This window comes from Gobio gobio (genome assembly GCF_949357685.1).
Source record: "Gobio gobio genome assembly, chromosome: 17".
NCBI lineage: Eukaryota > Metazoa > Chordata > Actinopteri > Cypriniformes > Gobionidae > Gobio > Gobio gobio.
The window spans coordinates 20,109,401-20,133,013 of NC_137110.1; the positions used below are offsets into that span (position 1 = coordinate 20,109,401).

The 23,613-nt window shown below is 36.1% G+C and overlaps 2 protein-coding genes across 2 annotated transcripts; one reads left to right on the top strand and one right to left on the bottom strand.

Annotated features, from left to right (window-relative positions):
- Nucleotides 1-733: 733 nt before the first annotated feature.
- On the bottom strand, nucleotides 734-15,760 carry pomgnt1 (protein O-linked mannose N-acetylglucosaminyltransferase 1 (beta 1,2-)). Its single transcript, XM_079840068.1, has 22 exons — nucleotides 15,631-15,760; nucleotides 15,088-15,284; nucleotides 14,567-14,666; nucleotides 14,233-14,348; nucleotides 14,076-14,141; nucleotides 13,827-13,940; nucleotides 13,621-13,738; nucleotides 11,108-11,206; nucleotides 10,893-11,020; nucleotides 7,888-7,958; nucleotides 6,668-6,743; nucleotides 6,465-6,548; nucleotides 6,276-6,317; nucleotides 6,126-6,184; nucleotides 5,813-5,885; nucleotides 5,459-5,587; nucleotides 4,442-4,567; nucleotides 4,202-4,266; nucleotides 4,065-4,109; nucleotides 3,824-3,959; nucleotides 3,380-3,489; nucleotides 734-2,127 (listed from the first exon to the last, which is right to left on the bottom strand). Exons 2-22 carry the CDS (start codon nucleotides 15,205-15,207, stop codon nucleotides 2,046-2,048), a joined length of 1,959 nt encoding a protein of 652 aa, XP_079696194.1. The 5' UTR covers nucleotides 15,208-15,284; nucleotides 15,631-15,760; the 3' UTR covers nucleotides 734-2,045.
- Nucleotides 15,761-17,167: 1,407 nt separating this feature from the next.
- On the top strand, nucleotides 17,168-22,173 carry LOC307141038 (uncharacterized protein). The gene is made up of 6 exons (XM_079840938.1): nucleotides 17,168-17,282; nucleotides 17,523-17,870; nucleotides 19,750-19,782; nucleotides 19,901-19,948; nucleotides 20,024-20,111; nucleotides 21,360-22,173. The coding sequence occupies exons 1-6, from the start codon at nucleotides 17,198-17,200 to the stop codon at nucleotides 21,514-21,516; spliced, it is 759 nt and encodes a 252-aa protein (XP_079697064.1). The 5' UTR covers nucleotides 17,168-17,197; the 3' UTR covers nucleotides 21,517-22,173.
- The last annotated feature ends 1,440 nt before the right edge of the window (nucleotides 22,174-23,613 follow it).

Genomic DNA, 23,613 nt, shown 5'->3' on the forward strand with positions numbered 1-23,613 from the left:
GCCAAAACCATCCTGACAGGTCTAAAATATAAACACTTAAAATTGCCTTACTATAGTGAATCAGGATAAGACAAGGGTATTAGTCTTATTGGTTTATATAAAGGAATTAAAGGATTAAAGGGGATTTAAAGAAATAAGAATGTTAAACGTTCCAGTTCTATTATGAAGTAGGCCTAATAACTATTTGCAAATATTATATATATATATGTTTTTTTTAATAAATATGCATACATTCACTCTTTTCATTTGCCTATAATGTAAAAATGCTAAACGTTTCTTGTCTCATCAAATTCAGTTATGATTTACGTCACATTTTCAATTCAAAATGGTGAAATTTAATAAAGAATGTCAAGTAGTTTGCGTCACTTGATATTACTGTTCGCTGAACGTTTTTATCGTAAATCAGTTGTCAAATATTAAATGTTTAGCTACTTACATCTTACGACTCACTCTGGAAATCAACCCAAGACCAGACTAAAATGTAACATTTACTTTTGACATCCTAGCAACAAACAGAGCAGTGTGTAATGGAGTACAGCATCAAGAATATCCAATATTGGGAGAGACAATTTGGTCATTTTGAATTATTCAGGAGAACTTGTCCCCCTCAATGTCTATGGTGGTTACGGCCCTGATGCATCCTGTAAATATTAAGAAACAAATAGCTACATAACACTTTAAATACAAATTCAGGAAAGACATAGCCAAGGACATAAAAAACGGACAGGGAAAAAAATGTTAGAAAACAGTTTTATTTTATATAAGAAAACCAATCAATTTTAACTACTTAAAATACAAAACTGTTGGAGAATCTGACATATTAAACACAACCTCTGCAAACTTGAGTACAAAATAATATGTTGAGATGAGAAACATTTCTAATATGGTATTGCACATGTTCCAGATACTATGAAAATATTTAGTGGTACCACAAATAAAATGTCCATAGCGATTTTAGCACTGATCACTGAAACCCCACAGCAATCTAATCTGGAATCTCCTCCATGAAATGATTTGGACATTATTGCATGAGAAATCATTTTTTCACCATATCTTCACTTACAGAAACTCACGTAAACACAGGGCAGATCTATGATGCAGCAGAGATTGCATTGATTTCAAGTGTTAATCCTCCGCTCTGCTCCTATAAGGCTCTTTAGTGGCTGTGTGGACGCATAGATCTCACCTAAGCAGCATCAACTATCATTCTCTGGGAAAGAGGATTCTTAAATCTGTTGCTGGAGGGGCATTTTAGCACAACATTTAAAAAAAAAAAATCAATAGTTTAAAAACCTGTCAGTTTCCGACTGTGCAGTCCAATAAAGGTCATTATGTGTTGTTCAGGGATACGGTTTGTATGTTTTTAGCCACTCGTTAAACGAATAAAAAACCCCTCCAAAATATGATAATCTTTTGTTCTAAAAATATATATGTCTGTACATAGTTTATTTGTAAACAAATGAAAGCCTTTTGTTTCTTAATGCAGTTTTCTTGTGTAAAAGTGAATTCACTAGGTAAAAATAAACCTACAGTTATCATGATATTGACAAAATAAATAGACATAAGTTAAAATGTATGTGCAGGACGGCCCAAAGCACTCAGTAGTGTTTTTTTTAAAAAAAGGATCTCATGTCTGTCATATCCTCTTAATCCCTTTTTGCAGCGCCCTGATTTGACGTAATCTGCTGTCACATTCAGTAACTCAAACCAGCACTGGTAATACTTCAAAACATCTATCAATTCTTTGCTCAAACCTTCCAGCATAAACATATATGAAATTTCGTGACCTCAGGAAAAGCTCCCAATGCAAAATACATACCAACAACAAGAGAAGGTCACGTCACACACTGTTTTTAGAAATTCACACTCATATCGTTCTCGTTTCAAAGAGTCTGTAGTTCCTAGAGGCTACCAGCACAGGACAGTTCATCCTATACTTTGTCTTGCAATAGCCTTGGAGAGTAACACAAGGCCCATTATCAGCCTGACATAGGACTTGTCTGTTAGTGGTTAGGAAAGGCCCTTTGGGTGGGATTAGGAGTGTTTTAAATTTGTTCCACAGGAGGTCCCTCCTCTTTAGGTGCTGGCTCCAGGTGAATTGGAGTGACATTATTGGGCTTCTTAACACTGGGGGGAAAGATGCAGAAAAATCAAATACAAAATCACACATGCACACATTTTAAATGAAGTAAAATATAGTAAGATAAAATAAAATAATACAAATTAAATTAAAATAGTTTTCAGCTATTACCAACAATGTTTTGCTTTTATTCCCTTTAAGAGTGCTTAATATAATAATATAATTAATATAATATAATATATAATATAATTTATATCATATAATATAAGTCAAATCAATTAAATCGCATCCCAAAAAAAAGTTTGAGATTACATAATGTGTATGTGTGTACGGTGTATAATTATTATGCATTATATATTTGAATATACACACACACGTATATATTTAAGAAATATTTGCATGCATGTACTGTATATATACACACACACATTTATATATAAAATATTTATATACATGATATAAAACACATTTTTCTTAAATACATACAAGTAGCATGTGTGTGTATTTATATATACACAGTACACACACATATATTATGTAAACACAAACTTTTATTTTGGATGTGATTAATCGATTCGACAGCACTAAATAAAAGATAACATAATATAATATCAATCATTTATATTATGTAATTAACTGATTTACTGAATTACACACCAAAAAAATTAACCACCAAATCTGGCATGTTTAGGAATAGTTCACACAAAAAATTTAATTCTGTCATCATTTTCTCACCGTCAAGTTATTCCAAAACCTGTATGAATTGCTTAACACAAAAGCAGATATTTTGAAGAATATGGGGAACTAAACAGTTGTTGGACACCAATGACTTCCATAGTAGGGAAAAAAAATACTATGCAAGTCAATGGGGTCCATCAACTGTTTGGTTGCCGACATTCTTCAAAATATCTTCTTTTGTGTTCAGCAGAACAAAGAAATTCAGTTTGGAACAACTTGACTGTGAGTAAATGATGACAGAATTGTTGGGTGAACTATTCCTTTAAGTATTGTTGATAACAGAAAAGAACCGTGACACAAAAACTGCTGAGATTATAGATAAACTATAATCTAACTATAAAAAAAAAATTATATAATAATAATAGGCCATATAATAGGCCAATCTCAGCTGATCTAAATCCAACTGAGAATCACACAACTGTAATCTTGTGTTTTTGGTATTATTGATGTCATGTTGTATTTTTTGACAGGAGATTTCTAACATACAGCAGTATCACATATAAATAATATTGTGTTCCAATGCTTGGAAATGAGATAAATCCATTGTTAATGTATACTCACGAGTACGGGGAGATTGGAACAGCAACTACCAGGACATGGTTCTTCTTTCTGAAGAGCCTCCAGAGTCCTTTGTGATAACCTCGTACATCCAGGTCCCACACATGCAGGCACTATAGGCAATAAACAAGATAAGGCCATAACCTAATATTACTCTCACCTCAGGATTTATATATTTATTTCCTTATAGTTCCCAGTGCTTATAAGCCATTTATCTACCCTTGCAGTCTCTTCAAACAATAAATAGCCAGTCATAATTTGAACCTTTATCTCACATATAAACAGGCAACAGATTCATTGCAACCCACTGTAACAATGAATGCAGTGTAACTAGTGGCTAACCTGCTCTGAATTGCAGCCATTTGTTTCTTGAAATGCCCAAACAAAAATCTCTTTATATTTAAACCAAGAATATTCATGAAGCATCCTCAGCTAAACTCAACATACCTTTGCCAGTTCTGTCCAGGTGTTTGTATCGGTCTCCTGCTCCATTTTGATGAACATTACAAAGGTCTTTCCCTCAGTGTCTGGAATAAATGAGTCGTCACATGGGTTTTTACTGTGGTCCAGAACCTCTGCCTCACTGCGAACACACAAATGATTACAAATTAATGTTGCATTGACGCAAGGCGTTACATTACCTATACAAACATTACATATTTGATTCTTTATCTTCAGATAAAATTACCTGAGTAGGTTTTGGATTTCAATCTCATAAGCGTCTTTCTTCAAGCTGTAAACATGGAGAGAATATAAAAAAATGATTGAATAGGATATAAATAATATACAAAAGGCCATTATGGAGATAACGGGAAATATACATACCCATCTATATTTTTCATCGGAACATTCGGAATTGTGTTGAACTTGTGCTTTTTAAAGTAAACTTCCTGTAGAGAAACATTTATTGAATTCAAATTTGGTATAAAACACTGTCTATTTAGAATATTTGCACATTTTAAATAAACACCATAAATCACTGGATTCACAGTCTCCTAGATTCAGTTCTCCATTGAAAAAATACTATAATAGTTAATAAAAGAACATAATCATCAGTTCACTTACATGGAAGTAACCATTCATGTTTAAACCAATGATGCCAAAGTGATAAGAGCGGGAGACATCAGGAATGATACACTCTCTCCCCTTCCTCTGTTCCGGCATCCGCATCCACATGTCCCAGTCCCATAGCTAAGGGATGGCAACAATATGAATGGAAGAAAGAAGAAAAGATACCACAGACAGGTTTAATATATTTAGCTAATCTGTAATTTTTTTTCTTTCTCGAAAGAAATTAATAGTTTTATTCAGCAAAGACACATTCAATTGATCAAAAGTGATAGTAAAGACATTCATAATGGTACAAAATTCCTTATTTCTTTTTTTAATTTTTTATTCAGAGTTTCCACAAAAATATTAAGCTGTTTGTTTCCAAAACTGATAATAAGAAATGTTTCTTGAGCACTAAATCAGCATATTGGAATGATTTAGGAAGGATCATATGACAGGCGTAATAGCTGCTATCACAGAAATAAATTACATTTTAAAACATTCAAATAGAAAATAGTTATTTTAATTGTAATAATATTTGCTAATATTATTGTTAAATTAACGCATAAGGGATTTCTATCAAAAACTAATTTTACTGACCCTAAACCTCTGAATGGTAGTGTATGTAGAACAGTATGCAGAACTGCCAATTTTCTTCTCACAGTTTCAAAATGAAGCACTACATGCCATTGTATTTAAATGGAAACATATTTATATGTTCCCATTTAAATAAATAGATTTTCTGGTCTTATCTAGACACTATACATTACACACCAAACTGACTCTTCAAAGGTTAGCAATGTTATTCAAATCAGAGAACAAAATGCTAAATTCCATAGTGAGAACAGCACTTCCCACTGATGAGTGAAGGATTAATCACTGTTAGAAGTTTTCCCATGCGTGCAAATGGAGCGGAAAATTGTGCCAAATGAGACATCACTTTTAAGGGGTTTTGCATGTAAATTTTAAATATACAAACATTTCCTATTTAGACATAATTTATAGGCTAAATGTGGGAATTGGCTGCCTCACCTTCTCAGGAGTTGGCCATTTGGGCTCCAGTTCATCCTTGTAAAGGCTTTTTTTAAGCACCCAGCCAAGGCCAGGCATACTTTCCACTCTGTACAACAAAGATGGGTCCTCTGCCGTGTGCTCATAGCCCTACAAAACAGCACAGCAGCAAGGTCAAGTGCACTGCTTGAAGGCCTTTAAAGACTTAGAGTAATTTAGGCTGAGGATACACAAACCACTGTTTAGCAGAAGAAAAATATACCTACAGAAACAGCAAATGGCAGCATTTACCCCCCGAGACGTTATCAAAGTAAAAACAAAAACAGCCTATTTTCAAGACTTGAACAAATTTAAAAACCCTTTTTTTTCACTCACTTGGTCATTCCAGGCTGAGATGCAGTACAGACTGTCATCCTCAAGCAACAAATGGATGGTCTGACTGAGAAAGCTAGAGACAAATGGGGAAGAAGAAATTAATCAAACATTTAGAGACAATCTGTCAAATGTTGTTACTCAATCTTTTCTATTAAGATTCATTGAGCAAACGGATTCTGGGCTGACACATTTCTTAACTATCCTGTGTTAAATATTATGGATGTCTGTTACCCTCTAGTGGATATCATTTAGTATTACATGCGTAATTCAGTAAAATTATTATATGACATATGACATTATGATATATCCATACCTGAAAAAATCTATGGAAATGTCCAGGTCTTCCTCTAGGACGATGGCAAAATCTGCATCCTAAAACATTATCCCCCCAAAGTCAGACACTTGCAAGCTGTTTTACAATGTAACTGTATACAAGTTCTAAGGCAGGTGAACATTTACTTACTGGATGCAGACTGAAGGTTGCAGTCAAGCTGGCTTTGTAGTGCTGAGACAAAAAGAACATTAGTATCATATTTTGGTCATTCACATGCTTTGATACTAAAGAAGCCCACAACATTCAGCTGTAATTGGCCATTCAGTGACCTTTCTATGTTAATTATTGATCTTTCAAAGAAAAAGCAAAAAGTATCACCTGTGACACTCTAGCATTCTTAATACTGATAGGCGTATGCTGAACTCCTTTAAGACCGAAGAGATCCACCACATCCATGGGTTCCTGACCAAAAAAAGTTGTTAATTCTGTAAATATGTATAAATTATTTTACAAAAGAGGAGAAGAAAAAAACAATGCATTGAAGAAGAGAGGAAAGAAAAAAGGTGAAAAGGAAAGGGCACCTCATAGTATCCATCGATGAAAACAGTGATCATCTGTGGATTTACACCATGGGAGGAAAGAAGTGATCGTAGCATTCTAGAGAAACAAACATGGCTTGTACTTCAGTCTGGTATGCTTTTTTTTTATATAAATGACTTTTTTTTCTCTACCAAAGCCAAACCAAGACAGCATAGAAAAAAAATTTATGTGAGATCACGCCACATGATCTTTCAGAAATATCTTATATGGTGCTCAAGAAACATTTCATCAGTGTTGCAAACAGTAGTGCTGCTTTTTGAGGAATTTTGTGGAAACTGTGAGGTTTGTGTGTCTGTGTGTGTGTATATATACAGGGCTTGACATTTACTTTAACTGATATTTACTGACATTTTTGACATTTACTGTGGCTAGTGGTTTTCCAAAGTTACTAGCCTGTCAGAATTTTCACTGGCCACAATTTTGACATCGATACCATGGGGAAAAACTGCCATATAGATATTTTTAATATCGAATCCTTAATACTGTTACATGCGCTCTCTCAACTGTTTACGCGAATACTCGCCAAGACCAGCATTTCGACATTATTTTGAGTGTATTTGACTGCTTAAGCACAATAAGCAGCGAAAAAGAACTCAATTTAGAACTGAGAGACAGCTTCATGTGCGCACATCTGCGGGAATGAGTAAAATTATGCACAATCCCAACCCATTTAAGCCCTGTAAATTTTGGATGAAACGAGTGAGGGGAGGTGGGTTTGTGTGTCAACTTATTGTTGGGGAGAAGTGAGAAAGCACAGCTGGTATTGTGTATCTATTTAGCAGAAAATGATATTGGAAGAGTTTAAGATATTTCAGTACTGATATGCATTGAAAAATCTATATTTATGACAACACTACATTGCACTTAGTTTATTATTTCAGATACCTTTTTAAAAGACAATTGAAAAACGTATTATATATAAAAATCAACCCGCCAAAGTTGCTAGTAGGAGTGACTGTGTTACACGCCACTGCTAAAATCCACCCTCATTTGGCGGGTGTTAATGTCAAGCCCTGTGTAATGCATGTATATATACAGCTCTGGAAAAAATTAAGAGACCACTTAACATTGAGAAATCAATGTTAAGTGGTCTCTTATTTTTTTCCAGAGCTGTACTGTATATATATTTGCAATTAATACATTCAACTGCACATATGGTTTGGTAGTGTGGTAAAGCAGAAAGAACTGTAAGTTTACTAACCTATAGAGATAGTTTGGTCTATTTCCAGCTATAACAGCTACTGGGATGTTGTAGACGTTGTTGTTAGGCAGCTAGACAGGACATGGAAAGGTTTAGTCAACAACACAGATTTAAGACAAAAACTTTGTTCTGCTGTCTAAATGCTTATAAGTGTAAAATCTCAGAATGAAGGGTATAACAACCACTTACAACTGAAAGTTTAAACACTTCTGTTTAAAAAACAACAAGGGTAAACAAGGAAACTTGTAAAGCCTGTCTTGGTATCATACATTTTGTTGTGTGATGTAAAATATAATAGAGAACATCATAGTACTAAAAATGTATCACTGTAAAATATCAGCATCTGACTCTGAAGAAAAAAATGCTAATATTTAGCACAGTTTAGAGGGTGTGACATGAAAATTAATGTCTTGATATATGAGATTCAATAAATCTGCTTTTAAAGCATGTACAGTATTTTACATTATTTCATCCTGTAAACCAAAGTTTTTCAAGTATGAAATATTTTTTTGTTTGTTTCAGTATTCATGTCTCACTGTGATTTTGATATCAATCCAACCTTAAGATGTACTACTGTTCAAAAGTTTGAGGTCAGTGATATTCTATGTTACATAAAGATTTTTTTTTTGCTCATCAAGGCTGCATTTATTTGATAAAAACAATACATATTAAATATTGTTACAATTTAAAACAAGAGTTTTATATTTTAATATATTTTAAAATGTAATTTATATCCGTGATGGCAAAGCTCAATTTTTAACAGCCATTACTTCAGTCTTCAGTGTCACAAGATCCTTCAGAAATCATTCTAATATACTGATTTGGTGCTCAAGAAAGATTCTCAGTTGAAAACAGTGAAAGGTGCGGATTCTGAAATCCACTGCCGCTTCAATACCTATATATCCTAATTAAATGTATAATCAAAGCCTTAATCAATATTTATCCTCCCATATTATTGTAATGATTTTTAATGATTCTTTCCAGTTATGATATTACTTAATCATGAAGTCTCAAACCTAGTCAATTATTCACTACAGAAAGTGAAAGTAAAATCTTTCGGCGCATATTCTCACAGAGACAAGAGATATCTCTTTATTTATATAAATCTGCTTTAATGCTGATAACGTATAGCCTATAACTGTCTGAATTTATATTTTCTTAATATTTCTCTTGTGGCCCATATTGTGAAACAAATTAGAAGAGAAGTATAGGCCCATTTCGTGTTAAACAAATTGTTGAAATATGTTGAAATAAAGCTGCTCTTACTTTCTGATAATACTGATATTATTGTAGTGTTCTGACATATTATAGACTGATAATCATTTTAATTATAGGCCTATAATTCCTTGTTTAATTGGGCAAAATGTATTTAAATAATGAGGAGTAAGCTAATCTATCTATTCTTTTATTATGCAGCGTGTCGGTTATCCATTGATGCATTATGAAATTATCACGTGGGCAAATTAAATGTAATATCAATTTAATAATAAAAGTAGGCCTACCCTAATAATAATAATAATAATAATTTATATACATAAATTGTAAATGCTAAATCCTTTTGATATCGATAGCTGATGCATTTGATAGGCTATCTATCTATTATAGGTTTTTCCACATATTTCACTCGTACAGTGAGCAGACAAGTCGCGATCGACGATCCGAGCCATGGTGTGAGCACATAAACCGTGAGCTTTGGCTTTACATCGCATGCGATCTACCCGTACAGCGTGAGTAGATAACCTTGCTGAAATCGCACAGTGTACGCCCAGCTTTAAGCAACTTGCATATTTCAAAACAGCTCTTCAATGCCATCGTTCAAATTGAAAGAGTCGTGTTTAGTTGCAAGGTCTAAACACCTCAGCTCGCAATGTAGCGGTGGTGATAGGGCATAGCGTCTGCTGTCTGACACGCACCTGTTGATGAAGCTGCTAGGACTAACGTTAGGCTACTGCTGACTGCAGTGGTTTGAATCAGGAGAGCAGTCGGGGTTGAGGGCTAAGCAGTGGAGGTTGAGGTCGTTGATGCATCCGTAGCGCAGAACATTGATATGGGAAGCTGCTCGCTACGTCCGCACATCTTGGTGGCTATTTGATTAACTTACATATGCGATTTGACGCCATTCACACCCACCCAAGTTATTGTCTTCTTGCAGACGTGGCAATAACCCTCGCGTCTGTTGCAAACTACTGGCCTAAGCCAGTCTTTAAATCGTGAGTCCTCCAGCCAGAGGTCCGAGAACTTGCATTTCCCCATGCTTTAATTACTGAATGGAAGCGAGCTCGCGTACATGTTTGGCAGCAAGCCAGCCAGCGCGCGCGCGAACGAACGAACACCACCTCACATGATATCGCGCAGGTCCTACTCTCAACATATAAATAAATTTAATACCTCGTCAGATGATGTTTACTACTTTTTAATACTTTTTAATGGCCTTAATTTTGGCTAATTTAATTTACTACCTTTTACTACCTTTTACAACCCCGCGGACACCCTGGACACGTGAATCTGATTAACTGACAATGTGTGGAAATTCACCATGACTGTCTATTTTCTCTTAGCCAATCAGAATCATTCAACTTGCAGTAATGACATGGTTAGACCTTGAAAAGAGTATAACTGTTGAGAAATTGAACGAAAAAAGAAGGTAGAGGGAGCGTGGCCTACGAACTCCTTGTGAGACTTGAAGCTGGCTTCTGCTGATGAAACTGCAAACTATTCTTCAGTAAATTTCTATTTAATTAATTGCGCTCCTGACTCTTGGTCTTCATTTTTCATAACTGGTCTTTGGGTCCTAAACTGTTAACCCAAACAACAGTCATGCAGCTTAATATTTTTGTGAACAGCATTTATAATAGAAATGATTGTATTTGAAACAATTAAACTAAGTTGAAAAATTGATACATTTAATGCATCCTTGCTGAATAAAAGTAATAAAGATTTACTGACCACAAACTTTTGAACGGTAGTGTATAAAAGGTGTTTTAGTCACAGAATGTGTGTCTTACTGGGTCGGGATTAAACTCTATAGGTGCTGGATCTTTGCAACTACAAATGCTCCCATATCCTTCCACTTTACTGCAGAAGAGTTTCCTCCGGCGGTTCAGCTCAGTGTCTGCCCAATGGCACTCAGCCTCTGAAATAAGTCATGACATAAACAGACAGCTCTGATATAATCCATAACGTAATTGCAAAATGTAATCTAATGTGGAGGCAAAAATACCTTCAGAAGCGGTCAGCTGGACCTCAGTCTTCAGCAGCACAGGATCACCCCATGTGGACAGAGCAGGAGACTTGGAGTGCTTCTCCCCATACACTTGACCTGAGAAAATAAACAGTATACAGGGTTCCATTCCAAAATGCCATACATAAAATAGACTCACTTACACTCACCTAAAGGGTTATTAGAAACACCATACTAATACTGTGTTTGACCCCCTTTCACCTTCAGAACTGCCTTAATTCTACGGGGCATTGATTCAACAAGGTGCTGAAGGCTTTCTTTAGAAATGTTGGCCCATATTGATAGGATAGCATCTTGCAGTTGACGGAGATTTGTGGGATGCACATCCAGGGCACGAAGCTCCCGTTCCACCACATCCCTCTATTGGGTTGAGATCTTGTTTTTGTTTTGTTTTGTCAAGCATTGTCATGTTCAAGAAATCAATTTGAAATGATTCGAGCTTTGTGACATGGTGCATTATCCTGCTGGAAGTAGCCATCAGAGGATGGGTACATGGTGGTCATAAAGCGATGGACATGGTCAGAAACAATGCTCAGGTAGGCCGTGACATTTAAACGATGCCCAATTGGCACTAAGGGGCCTAAAGTGTGCCAAGAAAACATCCCCCACACCATTAAACCACCACCACCAGCCTGCACAGTGGTAACAAGGCATGATGGATCCATATTCTCATTCTGTTTACGCCAAATTCTGACTCTACCATCTGAATGTCTCAACAGAAATCGAGACTCATCAGACCAGGCAACATTTTTCCAGTCTTCAACTGTCCAATTTTGGTGAGTTCGTGCAAATTGTAGCCTCTTTTTCCTATTTGTAGTGGAGATGAGTGGTACCCGGTGGGGTCTTCTGCTGTTGTAGCCCATCCGCCTCAAGGTTGTGCGTGTTGTGGCTTCACAAATGCTTTGCTGCATACCTCGGTTGTAACGAGTGGTTATTCCAGTCAAAGTTGCTCTTCTATCAGCTTGAATCAGTCGGCCAATTCTCCTCTGCCCTCTAGCATCAACAAGGCATTTTCGCCCACAGGACTGCCGCATACTGGATGTTTTTCCCTTTTCACACCATTCATTGTAAACCCTAGGAATGGTTGTGCGCGAAAATCCCAGTAACTGAGCAGATTGTGAAATACTTAGACCAGCCCGTCTGGCACCAACAACCATGCCACGCTCAAAATTGCTTAAAATCACCTTTCTTTCCCATTCTGACATTCAGTTTGGAGTTCAGGAGATTGTCTTGACCAGGACCCCACCCCTAAATGCATTGAAGCAACTGCCATGTGATTGGTTGATTAGATAATTGCATTAATGAGAAATTGAACAGGTGTTCCTAATAATCCTTTAGGTGAGTGTATAGTAAAGCCACAGTTTCGCGTCATGAAATTGTGTGTCTTGAATTCATTCAGATGTATTCGACAATAACTAAACTTGTCATGAAAAAAACTCTGCTTGTATGATACATTTATTTTTAGAAATTCTTAATATATATATTTTAGAAAAATGAATAGGGGGGAAAGTCTGGAAACACAGACTTTTCCATACTCTGTTTTCTTTTTTCCATTCTTATCCAGACCTGGAAATTACTCAAATCAAATTTCATACTTTTCCAAACGGCGTATGAACCCCAAGTATAGGGATGTGAATATCTGAATATCTTATTCGGAAAGGCACGGATAATGGCTTCAAAACGAATAAAGAATTCTATCAAATAATAGGAAAAATATTTGGCAGACAGTAGAGGTAGATGATGTATAAAAATGTTAATCAAACAACAAAAAAGACAAATCTCTCATTGCTCTTGACTGAATCACTTGTGTAACTTTAAGAATAAATGTTTTATGTTTACTTAAATTTATGGCTAGGAGCCACTACTGGTATTTAAATGTTTTAACCCTTGTACAATATGATGCATGATATTTCTCTCTCTCCCGGAGCCGGCGGGCATTTTGTATCCATCGTAATTTGTTCAGATTTGCATTTACATACATGGTAAAAGTTGTTGTAGCAATTTTCAACCACTGGGTATTTTGTTTAACTTCCATGTTCAATAATCAGCTATTATATTACATAATATAGAATCCTCTTATTTGAGGATCTGGAGGATTGTCCTGACAAAGTTTCTCTGGAAAAATATTTTTTACTTTTAATTGACATTCAATATTATTGTTTGAATTAGAAGATATTTAAAGAAAATGTATCATTATAATAATATAAAATTATTTTAGGAGTTATACAAGGCATATTTGTTCAAAGAAAACTATGAAGGGAACATTAAAAATAATTTCTCATGTAAATTCACACACTTCTGGTTAAAGCCCTGCCCACTTCCAATTTAATCAGAATAAAGAAATAGACATAAATCATTTTGAAATTGTAAAAGATACAGATATTGGCTCCACTGCACACCCTTAAAACAGTACATTTATATCACATCACAGAAGAAAAATAATTAGACATGAGACAATAAACATACCTAGTATAATAAAGCATTGTCCTTACCTCCCTTCTTCACAACCAGAGTCCACATATCCCTCCAGCCTAAGGTAATTGCTACCTGACTTCCCAAACCTTTCAGAAGATTCTTCGCAGCATCCTTCAAGTGGAAGGTCCCCTCATCCTGAAGAGGCCAATAAAAAGTGCACTTACAGACAAACAAAACACAAATCTGAAATCAAGAGAGTGGATGGCAGAGGCATTTCTTTAACCTTAATAGTGAAGATGAGGATTCTGCCACGTGTGACCATGTTGAGGAAGAGGATCATGGCTTCATCCTCATGGGGAGAATAAGTATCAAACACTCTTTTGGCCATGACATGACCCTAAAGGTAGACGATACAGCAGCATTTAATCATCCAACCTTATAAATAATCTAAATAATGATGGAGCGGACATCGTAAAGTGATAGTAATACGAGAAGATACAGTAGATTATGAGGTGTGACTGTGTGGGCTTACAGTGGCCTGGTTTAAAACTATAACATGTATGCCTCGGCCCTGCTCCCTCATCTCATCCTCCAGCACCTGCAAAAACACATCAAATATTGTTGATACCGTTATCTGGTAACAGTGTGGCAAATGTGTTGAATCATAAAACAGGCTCAGAATCACTTACAGTGGTCCCGTCCACTGCCACATACACCTTAGAGCGACTAGAGTACACCTCGATATCCAAAACCTTTCTCCCACTGGCTGGCCTGCGTGGTGTTTCCATGTTAGGCAGGGCATCATCTGAGAAAATGTTCAATGAAAGCCAAAAAAAAAAAAAAATGAACAAACTGACATAGTGTAAAAGTTATAACAAAAAGGTAAAAAACCATAAAGCAAGTGTATTTATTTGAGCCACATATGCTGAAATAATTCCACTCAAGTAATAATACTAAATATCTCTAACATGTAAATTGGGCATTCAGGTATCATAAAGAATTTAGCGTTCACAAAGACATTACCATATTCTTGCGCCGCATCCTCACTGGCAACTCTCCTTGTATCAAGAATGAGTTTGATATTAACAATCACTGTGATCAGTAGAAACAGGACAGCACTTGCCTGCAAATACACATACACACATACACACACACACACACACACACACACACGTTCACTTCGGTATCTAAATGGGGACATTCCATAGACCTCTATTGCTTTCATATACAGCTAGTTATAAATACTACAATCAAACCCTAGCAGACATCTTTCTATATTTTTATTTATTTTTTTACACCATTTCCATTTTAGAGTAATATCCCACAAATAATGACATGATGACTGCAAAAGGAGGTTGTGTCAGATTTAGCTCACTTCTAGGTAGGGGTGGGAATCACAGGGTACCTCACAATATGATACAATACACATTTATGACATTATTAAAAAAGTATTTATGACAAAAAAGAAAAGAAAAAACATACCTCTCTTTAGGTTGGATAGATAATACAATTCAGTTTGGATAGATAATAAAATGAATGCTGACCTGGCATATTCGTCGTACTGCTCTTTTGTTGGTGAGTCTGTATTTCCAGGTGAGGTAGAGGCTGCGCTGCTGGCGGGGGATGAAGGGTTTGGCTCTTGGATTGGGTGTCCAGGCGTCCATACCTGCAGTTCTGCCCACTGCTCCTGATCACAACACCTGCCTACACCCGACAACGCCTGCGATCATGTCTTCATCATCTACACAGCAAAGTGAAATCATTGCAGTTATAAATGATGGACAATGGACATAAAACTGTTCAAATCTTCTTTGCAATGTTAAAATATGATGCAGGGGGCACACATTAGGTTACCACAAAGGCTTGATGAGCAGAAAAAAAAACACTGCAAAACTGCATTAGTAACATTTCTTGCATGTGTACGAGCTGGTGATATGAATATTATTAATAGTGACTATTGCAGATGGTGAGGTAACATTAGCCGTCTGAGCACAACAGCTGAAATTATTTCAAAAAGCCATTTCTGTTAATATTGGCTTTTCTGTTGATTGTAACGCTTCACAGAATAAATGTCAGTGTTCATTTACCTCAGCAGCATTTTATGTTGAACGTAAACGACATCCCGCCTCTCCTGAAAATATAACTGTAATTTAGTTTATGTCGGGTCTAGTAACGTTTGGCCATATGCATGTAATGAGCATTGTGAAGCCAGAATGCAGGACAGCGCCACTTGTTAGCTTTTCAAAATAAAAGCCCCTTTTTCTGCTAAAAGTTCTTTAAAAACTAAAATATGTAAGTATAGAACCACGAAATGTTGGAAAATATGAAATTAAAATAATTATGAGAATTAGCTAAAAGCAGTATCGTGTCTTACAGTTTTTCTGAATTGCTAAAACAAATTTCTTGAAACCATCACTCATTTTCTCACATCATTAAAGTTGTGCATCTTCAAAAGCAAGGTCAGTGAGAGATTGATTCTGCATTATGTATTCATGTTGGGCCTCAAGTCCCCTTTATGTATATAGCGATATTCATACAATACAGATTGTTTCAAAGCAGAAGGTGATCAGGGATACAAAGAGAGTTCATTTTGGCTGTACAGCAGCTCTAAAAGAAAATAGTTCAGTTCAGTTATTCAATAGTGTCAGTGCAGTCAGATCAATCATATTGTTGAATACTGTTGAGGACTCCACATCACAGGCAATGTTGTCTCTTGCCAGGCAAAGGGGAGAAAAAACTATGTTGTGCCAGATCCAGTCTTGACAACATTCTCCACACTTTGCTCTTTCTCGTCCTCAGCCTCTTCCTCCTTGTCCACCATCTCTTACATGTACTCTTCCTCCTCTCCCTCTCAGACTGTTTCCCTCTATTGCTGGTATCAACATTCAGTGTGCACCTATGTCACCTGTGCACCTGATCAGGCCTATATTTTGTACAGTTGGCTTAAACACAACTATTTTGAGTTGTGCACCTTAAAAAAAAAGTACGTAAAAATAGGGCACAATGTACTGTATAAATATGAAGGAATTTTGTGATAGTAATGGTATAGTTTAAGGGTTAACAGAAATTTCCATACAATTACTGGATAATGTCCTGGCAGAAAATTACCAGTACATTTTCCGTTTTCATTTTTTACAGTGTGTGAACAAAACTATTTTATAATAATTAACTTAAGATGACTGAATTATTTAAAACATATTTAAATGGCTTTGTAAAATGTCAATGACATAATTCTAAACAAAACTTACTAAGCAAGAAACAATTAAACAAACAATGTTTCAAAACTCATATAGAGGGGGTTGATTTGCAGGGACTGATTTGCTCATATAGGTGTTGAAAGTGCGTAACAAAAATATTAATTTAGAGAATTATATGTACCAGAAATGTCAATAGGCTATCGGTGTTTGTCACAAGGTCAGCAGGACCTTGCCTTGTTTTATTTTATTTTTTAAAGCTCTTTAGGTTTTATTTTAGTCAAACATATGTGCAAACATTTCTTTTTCCATCACTTCACTGGTTAATGTGCAAAGAAGAAATTCCCTTGTTCTCAGTTTACAAACCGTGTGAACGGATTTATCAGATCATCTCTAGCAAGCGGAAAAGGCGGGGTAAATAAATGCTTTCAAATGTTTGCTTGGTTGTTGCACTGTTATTATGTCTCTCTTGCATACTTTTTCTCTTCAAAAAGACCCAGCGCTAAAGGCAAACATGGGATTTCTGTCAGCTGCTGGTTACTTAGGTGAGCTTTTTCTTAATATAAACTCTTGTATGAACTCTTTTTAATATAAAACAATTGACTGATCGGTTGAATTAGATCAGAATTAGATTTGAATTAGATAGATCTAAAACACAATCCACTGATCTGTTTTGTGAATGTTCATCCTATAATTTCTAGTGGTTTAATTTATAAAGTCAACAATACACTCATTTCGATGGAGAAACAAATGTTAACATGTTGTTGCATTATATAACTTTTCAGTGCTGCTTTCCTCCTTGTTCACACATGGAGCATTTGAAAGTGTGAATCTGCATGAATCAGTCGACGCTTCTCTAAAGGTCTGGCCTAACAACAGACATCTCAGGGGGGATAAGTTCACCCTTCGCTGCTCATTAAATGGTGATAATTCAACAGGCTGGAATCGCTGGATACTGAGGAGGCTTCAAGAAGCTAAAATAAGTTCTGGATGTTTGGAGTTGAATGGCACAGAATCTAAAGACAGACCTGAAGAATGTCATTTCATTGACATTGACAGTAAGAACAGTGGACTTTACTGGTGTGAGAATGCTGAAAACAAGACAAGCAACACCATCAACATCACAGTGGTCTGTAAGAATATCAGTGGCAATAATATAGATTCAAATCACTAATTTGAAAAGAATATATATATATATATATATATATATATATATATATATATATATATATATATATATATATATATATATATATATATATATACCACCTATCAGGCATAACATAACAATATTGTGTTTTTGGGCAGTTTGAGCTACAGTAGCTCGCTTGTTTGATCGGACCACACGGGCCAGCCTTCGCTCCCACGTGAATCAATGAGCCTGTCGCCAGTTCACCACTGTTCCTTCCTTGGACCACTTTTGATAGATACTGACCACTGCAGACCAGGAACACCCCACAAGAGCTGCAGTTTTGGAGATGCTCTGACCCAGTCGTCTATCACAATTTGGCCCTTGTCAAATTCGCTCAAATCCTTACGCTTGCCCATTTTTCCTGCTTCTAACACATCAACTTTGAGGACAAAATGTTCACCTGCTACCTAATATATCCCACCCACTAACAGGTGCCGTGATGAAGAGATAATCAGTCTTATTCACTTCACATGTCATGTTATGCCTGATCGGTGTAGGCTAATATATATATATATATATATACCCTCACCTAAAGGATTATTAGGAACACCATGCTAATACTGTGTTTGACCCCCTTTCGCCTTCAGAACTGCCTACGTGGCATTGATTCAACAAGGTGCTGAAAGCATTCTTTAGAAATGTTGGCCCATATTGATAGGATAGCATCTTGCAGTTGATGGAGATTTGTGGGATGCACATCCAGGGCACGAAGCTCCCGTTCCACCACATCCCAAAGATGCTCTATTGGGTTGAGATCTGGTGACTGTGGGGGCCATTTTAGTACAGTGAACTCATTGTCATGTTCAAGAAACCAATCTGAAATGATTCGAGTTTTGTGACATGGTGCATTATCCTGCTGGAAGTAGCCATCAGAGGATGGGTACATGGTGGTCATAAAGGGATGGACATGGTCAGAAACAATGCTCAGGTAGGCCGTGGCATTTAAACGATGCCCAATTGGCACTAAGGGGCCTAAAGTGTGCCAAGAAAACGTCCCCCACACCATTACACCACCACCACCAGCCTGCACAGTGGTAACAAGGCATGATGGATCCATGTTCTCATTCTGACTCTACCATCTGAATGTCTCCACAGAAATCGAGACTCATCAGACCAGGGAACATTTTTCCAGTCTTCAACTGTCCAATTTTGGTGAGCTCGTGCAAATTGTAGCCTCTTTTTCCTATTTGTAGTGGAGATTCTTCTGCTGTTGTAGCCCATCCGCCTCAAGGTTGTGCATGTTGTGGCTTCACAAATGCTTTGCTGCATACCTCGGTTGTAACGAGGCCCATTCTCCTCTGACCTCTAGCATCAACAAGGCATTTTTGCCCACAGGACTGCCGCATACTGGATGTTTTTCCCTTTTCACACCATTCTTTGTAAACCCTAGAAATGGTTGTGCGTGAAAATCCCAGTAACTGAGCAGATAATATGAAATACTCAGACCGGCCCGTTTGGCACCAACAACCATGCCACGCTAAAAATTGCTTAAATCACCTTTCTTTCCCGTTCTGACATTCAGTTTGGGGTTCAGGAGATTGTCTTGACCAGGACCACACCCCTAAATGCATTGAAGCAACTGTCATGTGATTGGTTGATTAGATAATTGCATTAATGAGAAATTGAACAGGTGTTCCTAAAAATCTTTTAGGTGAGTGTATATATATATATATATATATATATATATATATATATATATATATATATATATATATATATATGTATATATGTATATGTGAGTGTGTGTGTGTGTGTGTATATATTATTGTAAAGCAATACACTTTGATATATATATAAGCATATATAATCTCTGTTCACAGATCTCCTGAGCACAGTTCCTCCAGTGGTGAAGGGTGAGTCAGTAACTGCAGTGCAAACCCAGGCTGTGTAGATACTGTTAATCTTTCAGTTAGATGTGTCAGTATACATACTGTGCATAATTTTATCAGTTCAGTCACTTTATGTCTTTAGAGAACTCCACAGCTGAGCCTGATTCAGAAGATGAAGAGCCATATACAGGTATGAGATCCAGAATATCTGTGATTGAATTTGTGTTTCTATGATATAGCTGTCCTTATAAACTCTGTAATGCAGGATTTTTCGTATGGGTGCCGGGGCTCTGTATCGTCTTGGTTCTTCTGGTGCTTCTTCCTGTGCTCTGGCTGCTGTTTCCAAGTTTCAGGTAGGCTACAGTATACCAACACACTTGTGGCAATTATTTTGGCGAATTGGTGGTGAATTTGTATGAATTCTTACATTTTCGTATCTGCTTAAAACCAACTGAGGACTAGGTTTAGTGGTGGGCCTTCATATATATATATACATTTTTTTTTTTTGACAGTTTTTCTCAATTGCTAAAACACAATTTCTGAAACCTTGCTCCATTTTCTGAAAACATTAAACACAAAATCTCATCTTCAAGCACTATTTACAAAACCTCAACCTGCAAAATGAAACTTTCGCCTCAAAACAATTTTACCTGTTCAAAATCAAACAAAGTGATCAAAACGATATACACTATCAAGCAGTCAGTCAGTAAACAATACACAAAAAATAGAAAACACATTGTTCAAAACATATAGTTCTCAGGGAGAAGTACATTTTTTATCTCAAAACAAATTTCATATTTTCCGTCATTGTCTTAGTCACGAAAACATGTTCTATCACAGTAGCTCAAAATTTATCAGAAATTACTACTCTGCTTTGCTCTTTGCAAATGTTTTTGTTCTTCCTCCCCCTCTTCCTCTTTCTTGCCTTCCTCTTCCTCCTCATCGCCCACCTCGCATACGCACTCGTCCTTTCACATTGTTTCTTCTATCCATTCTCAGACTTTCTCCTTCCACCTTCAACAACCTGTTTGCTCTCTGAACTGGCTTATATTGGTTGTGTCACATCATTTGAAACAGGTTAAATCAATTTTGAGTGGTTGTGTTCAATCAATGACATTTGTTCTTTATTTGTATTTGATTGTTGCCATTTGTGTTTACCGGATGGATGGCATGTGCATTAGAGTGGAGAATGTGTTTAGAGTTTTGCTGAAAAGTCTAAGTGAGATCTGCAAATTGTGTTTTACCATGTGAAATTGACTGCACAATTAGCTAAATGAGTTCAGGCAAACTGAGAACTTTCAGCCAATGGGTTTTAGTGTTTTAGCAATTGAGAAAAAATGTAATTGTATATTTTCGTTCAAATCATATGAACTAGAATTAGAATAGGTGTTTTCTTATGGGAACAGTTCAATGAAAAAAAACTGTAAATTATGTTTATTTTTTCACCCTCATTCCTTTGCGAACCTTGAGTTACTAAATAATGACGACTTTATGTTTGTTTTTTAATCCTTACAGTAGTTTCTGTTAATTAATTTCATTACTTCTGTGTCACATTGCTCTCTGTATCAAAAATATCTGCAATGTGTACGCATGCCTTTCAGGGAGAAATTGTGTGTCTGTCCAAATGGGGCATTTAGAAGGGAAAGAGTCCAGCAGGAAATGCCTCAAACCAAGCAGGACATGACTGAAATCCAGTGGGATCTTCCCTGGATGGAGATGGATAATTTGTTGGACAAGCAACAAAATCATGGCAGCTGAACATTCCACATTCCAAATGTGGATGTTATCAGATACACACAATATTTTTAAAGGCAGAAAACAGTTACTGTGCATTATAAAGTCATGAGAGTCATGGGCAATATGACAGATGAAAAAAGGTTTTCAGTTCAATGATATGCTTGTTATCATAAGCTTTAGATAAGAGGTCAGAGGTCTTTAAGGAATAATTACATCAGCTGTTTTTATTTGCAAAATGACAATTGGTTTGTATTTTTGAGTGATTCACTAACATATAAAATGTGTGCAAATTGCAGATTTTCTTCTGCAAAGGATGCCAGGCAAGCTAGTAATGAACATGTTTGTGTAATATATATATATATATAAGATCAATAATAAATAACAGAGATTAATCGTGTATCAAAAATGAACTGAAAATGCTAATGTTTTTAATGTTGACATTTTGACATTTGATAAACTGTAAAGTTACTATCATAAAAAAGTTAATTTCGGTGATCTAAAAGTATTCTTTTATGATTAACATTTTTAAAGGACATTTATATATAGTAATCAATACACTTGTAATGTGTAAACATTTCTAAAAGTACATTATGTCAATGTAAGAATATTATTTTAAATAAATACATTTTAAAAATGCACTAGTGGGCCTAAGTATGTGCAATAAAATCATTCACTTGGAAATATGCTACAAAATACTTATTTATGAGGATGATATGTGATGTCAATGCATCTTAAAATGTTCAATGTTGTTACTTTATTGTAAAATGTGTTACATGAAATTGTATTATAAATAAGTGCATTTTAATATGTACTTCAGTCTGTTTTCAGTTCAAAGATTATACATGGTCATTTTAGACAAGAACTGATCAAATTTATATGCTTTTCAGATTTTTAAACTTCTCAGACTCGACGTCTTAGACCTATGCAAATTGTAAAGTTTACTTTCAAATTATATTTGGCTAAACTTCTTAAAAACAATAAAATTGGTCAGTGTTTCATACGCGAGAAGTAGTCCATACAACTCATGCACTCGAGCTTGCAGTCAAGTCAAGATTGCATTTAAGTAAGATTAGTATCCAAACTAAGATTCTCTCAGCATGGGCAGCTATTTAGAATAATTCATTCCTACTCCCCCACCTCTAACCTTCTGTCCTCTCACTCAGACATGCCCCCTGCCTGTCTGGAGATCTGGCTTAACAGCAGACAGCACTTCAGGGGTGAGCACATTTCCCTTCGCTTCTCAGTAAATAATGCTAACTCAACAGGCTAGATGCTGCGGAGGCTCCATTCAGATCAATGAACAATAGTATATTTTTAAATAATTATTAACCAAGATACTAAATGCTCAATGAAAGGTAATGAAACATAGGCCTGGTTTCACAGTCAGATAGATTTAGCCCGGTCTTAGTTTAGGCCTTAGTTCAGTTTAAGTAGCTTTTATTGACATGCCTTAGAAACATTTTATACATGCAGTGAAGTAGTGAACAGCAATATATTGAAATTTCTGAATTCTGCTCACTTTTACAAATGCTGAGCACACAAACAGGAAAAAAATATGCAATCCAAGATGACCAAAGGTTGAATATCCACCCTAGATAGAATGCCATTCCTGTGTAGCGTCTGTAGGAATTGTGGACACAGACACATAGTTTAATGAATCTTCCAAATGATTCGATCAAATGAACATCCCCTTCACAAAGCCCAATTCAGCTACAGACCCCAGGAAATCGACCATCGATCACAAGAGAGATGGAGGCTCCATTCTGCCCGGAGCTACTAGTTTAGTTAATAATTAGTCGATTTCCTATGGACTTGTGACCAAAACTTACACAAAGAGGACAGAGGACTCGTTGTGATGACAAGACAAAGAAACAAACCAGATCTCTGTCTTTTCAATGACCGGTAAATGAACTCCACGTGACACAGCTAAAACTCCAAGCAAACTCACAGAAACTGTTACATATGGAGTGCATCAAATCACTGATTATTGGACTTTCATTCAAATAGCCTTCGACATAGCTTGTTAGTGTGTTACAACTGATACACGTGACTATTATGCATGTATATTACTCCCAATTCATGCAATTATGTAACTATTGAATGAGTGGATGAAAAGGC

Coding starts and splice junctions, on each gene's coding strand:
- pomgnt1 (XM_079840068.1), bottom strand. CDS start 15,207: ATGGACGCCTGGACACCCAATCCAAGAGCCAAACCCTTCATCCCCCGC. Junction 11,207..13,620: donor TCTGGTTGTGAAGAAGGGAG/GTAAGGACAATG, acceptor TTATTTTCTCAG/GTCAAGTGTATGGGGAGAAG. Junction 6,318..6,464: donor AGAATGCTAGAGTGTCACAG/GTGATACTTTTT, acceptor TTTTTGTCTCAG/CACTACAAAGCCAGCTTGAC.
- LOC307141038 (XM_079840938.1), top strand. CDS start 17,198: ATGTCTCTCTTGCATACTTTTTCTCTTCAAAAAGACCCAGCGCTAAAG. Junction 19,783..19,900: donor AGTTCCTCCAGTGGTGAAGG/GTGAGTCAGTAA, acceptor TTATGTCTTTAG/AGAACTCCACAGCTGAGCCT. Junction 20,112..21,359: donor CTGCTGTTTCCAAGTTTCAG/GTAGGCTACAGT, acceptor CATGCCTTTCAG/GGAGAAATTGTGTGTCTGTC.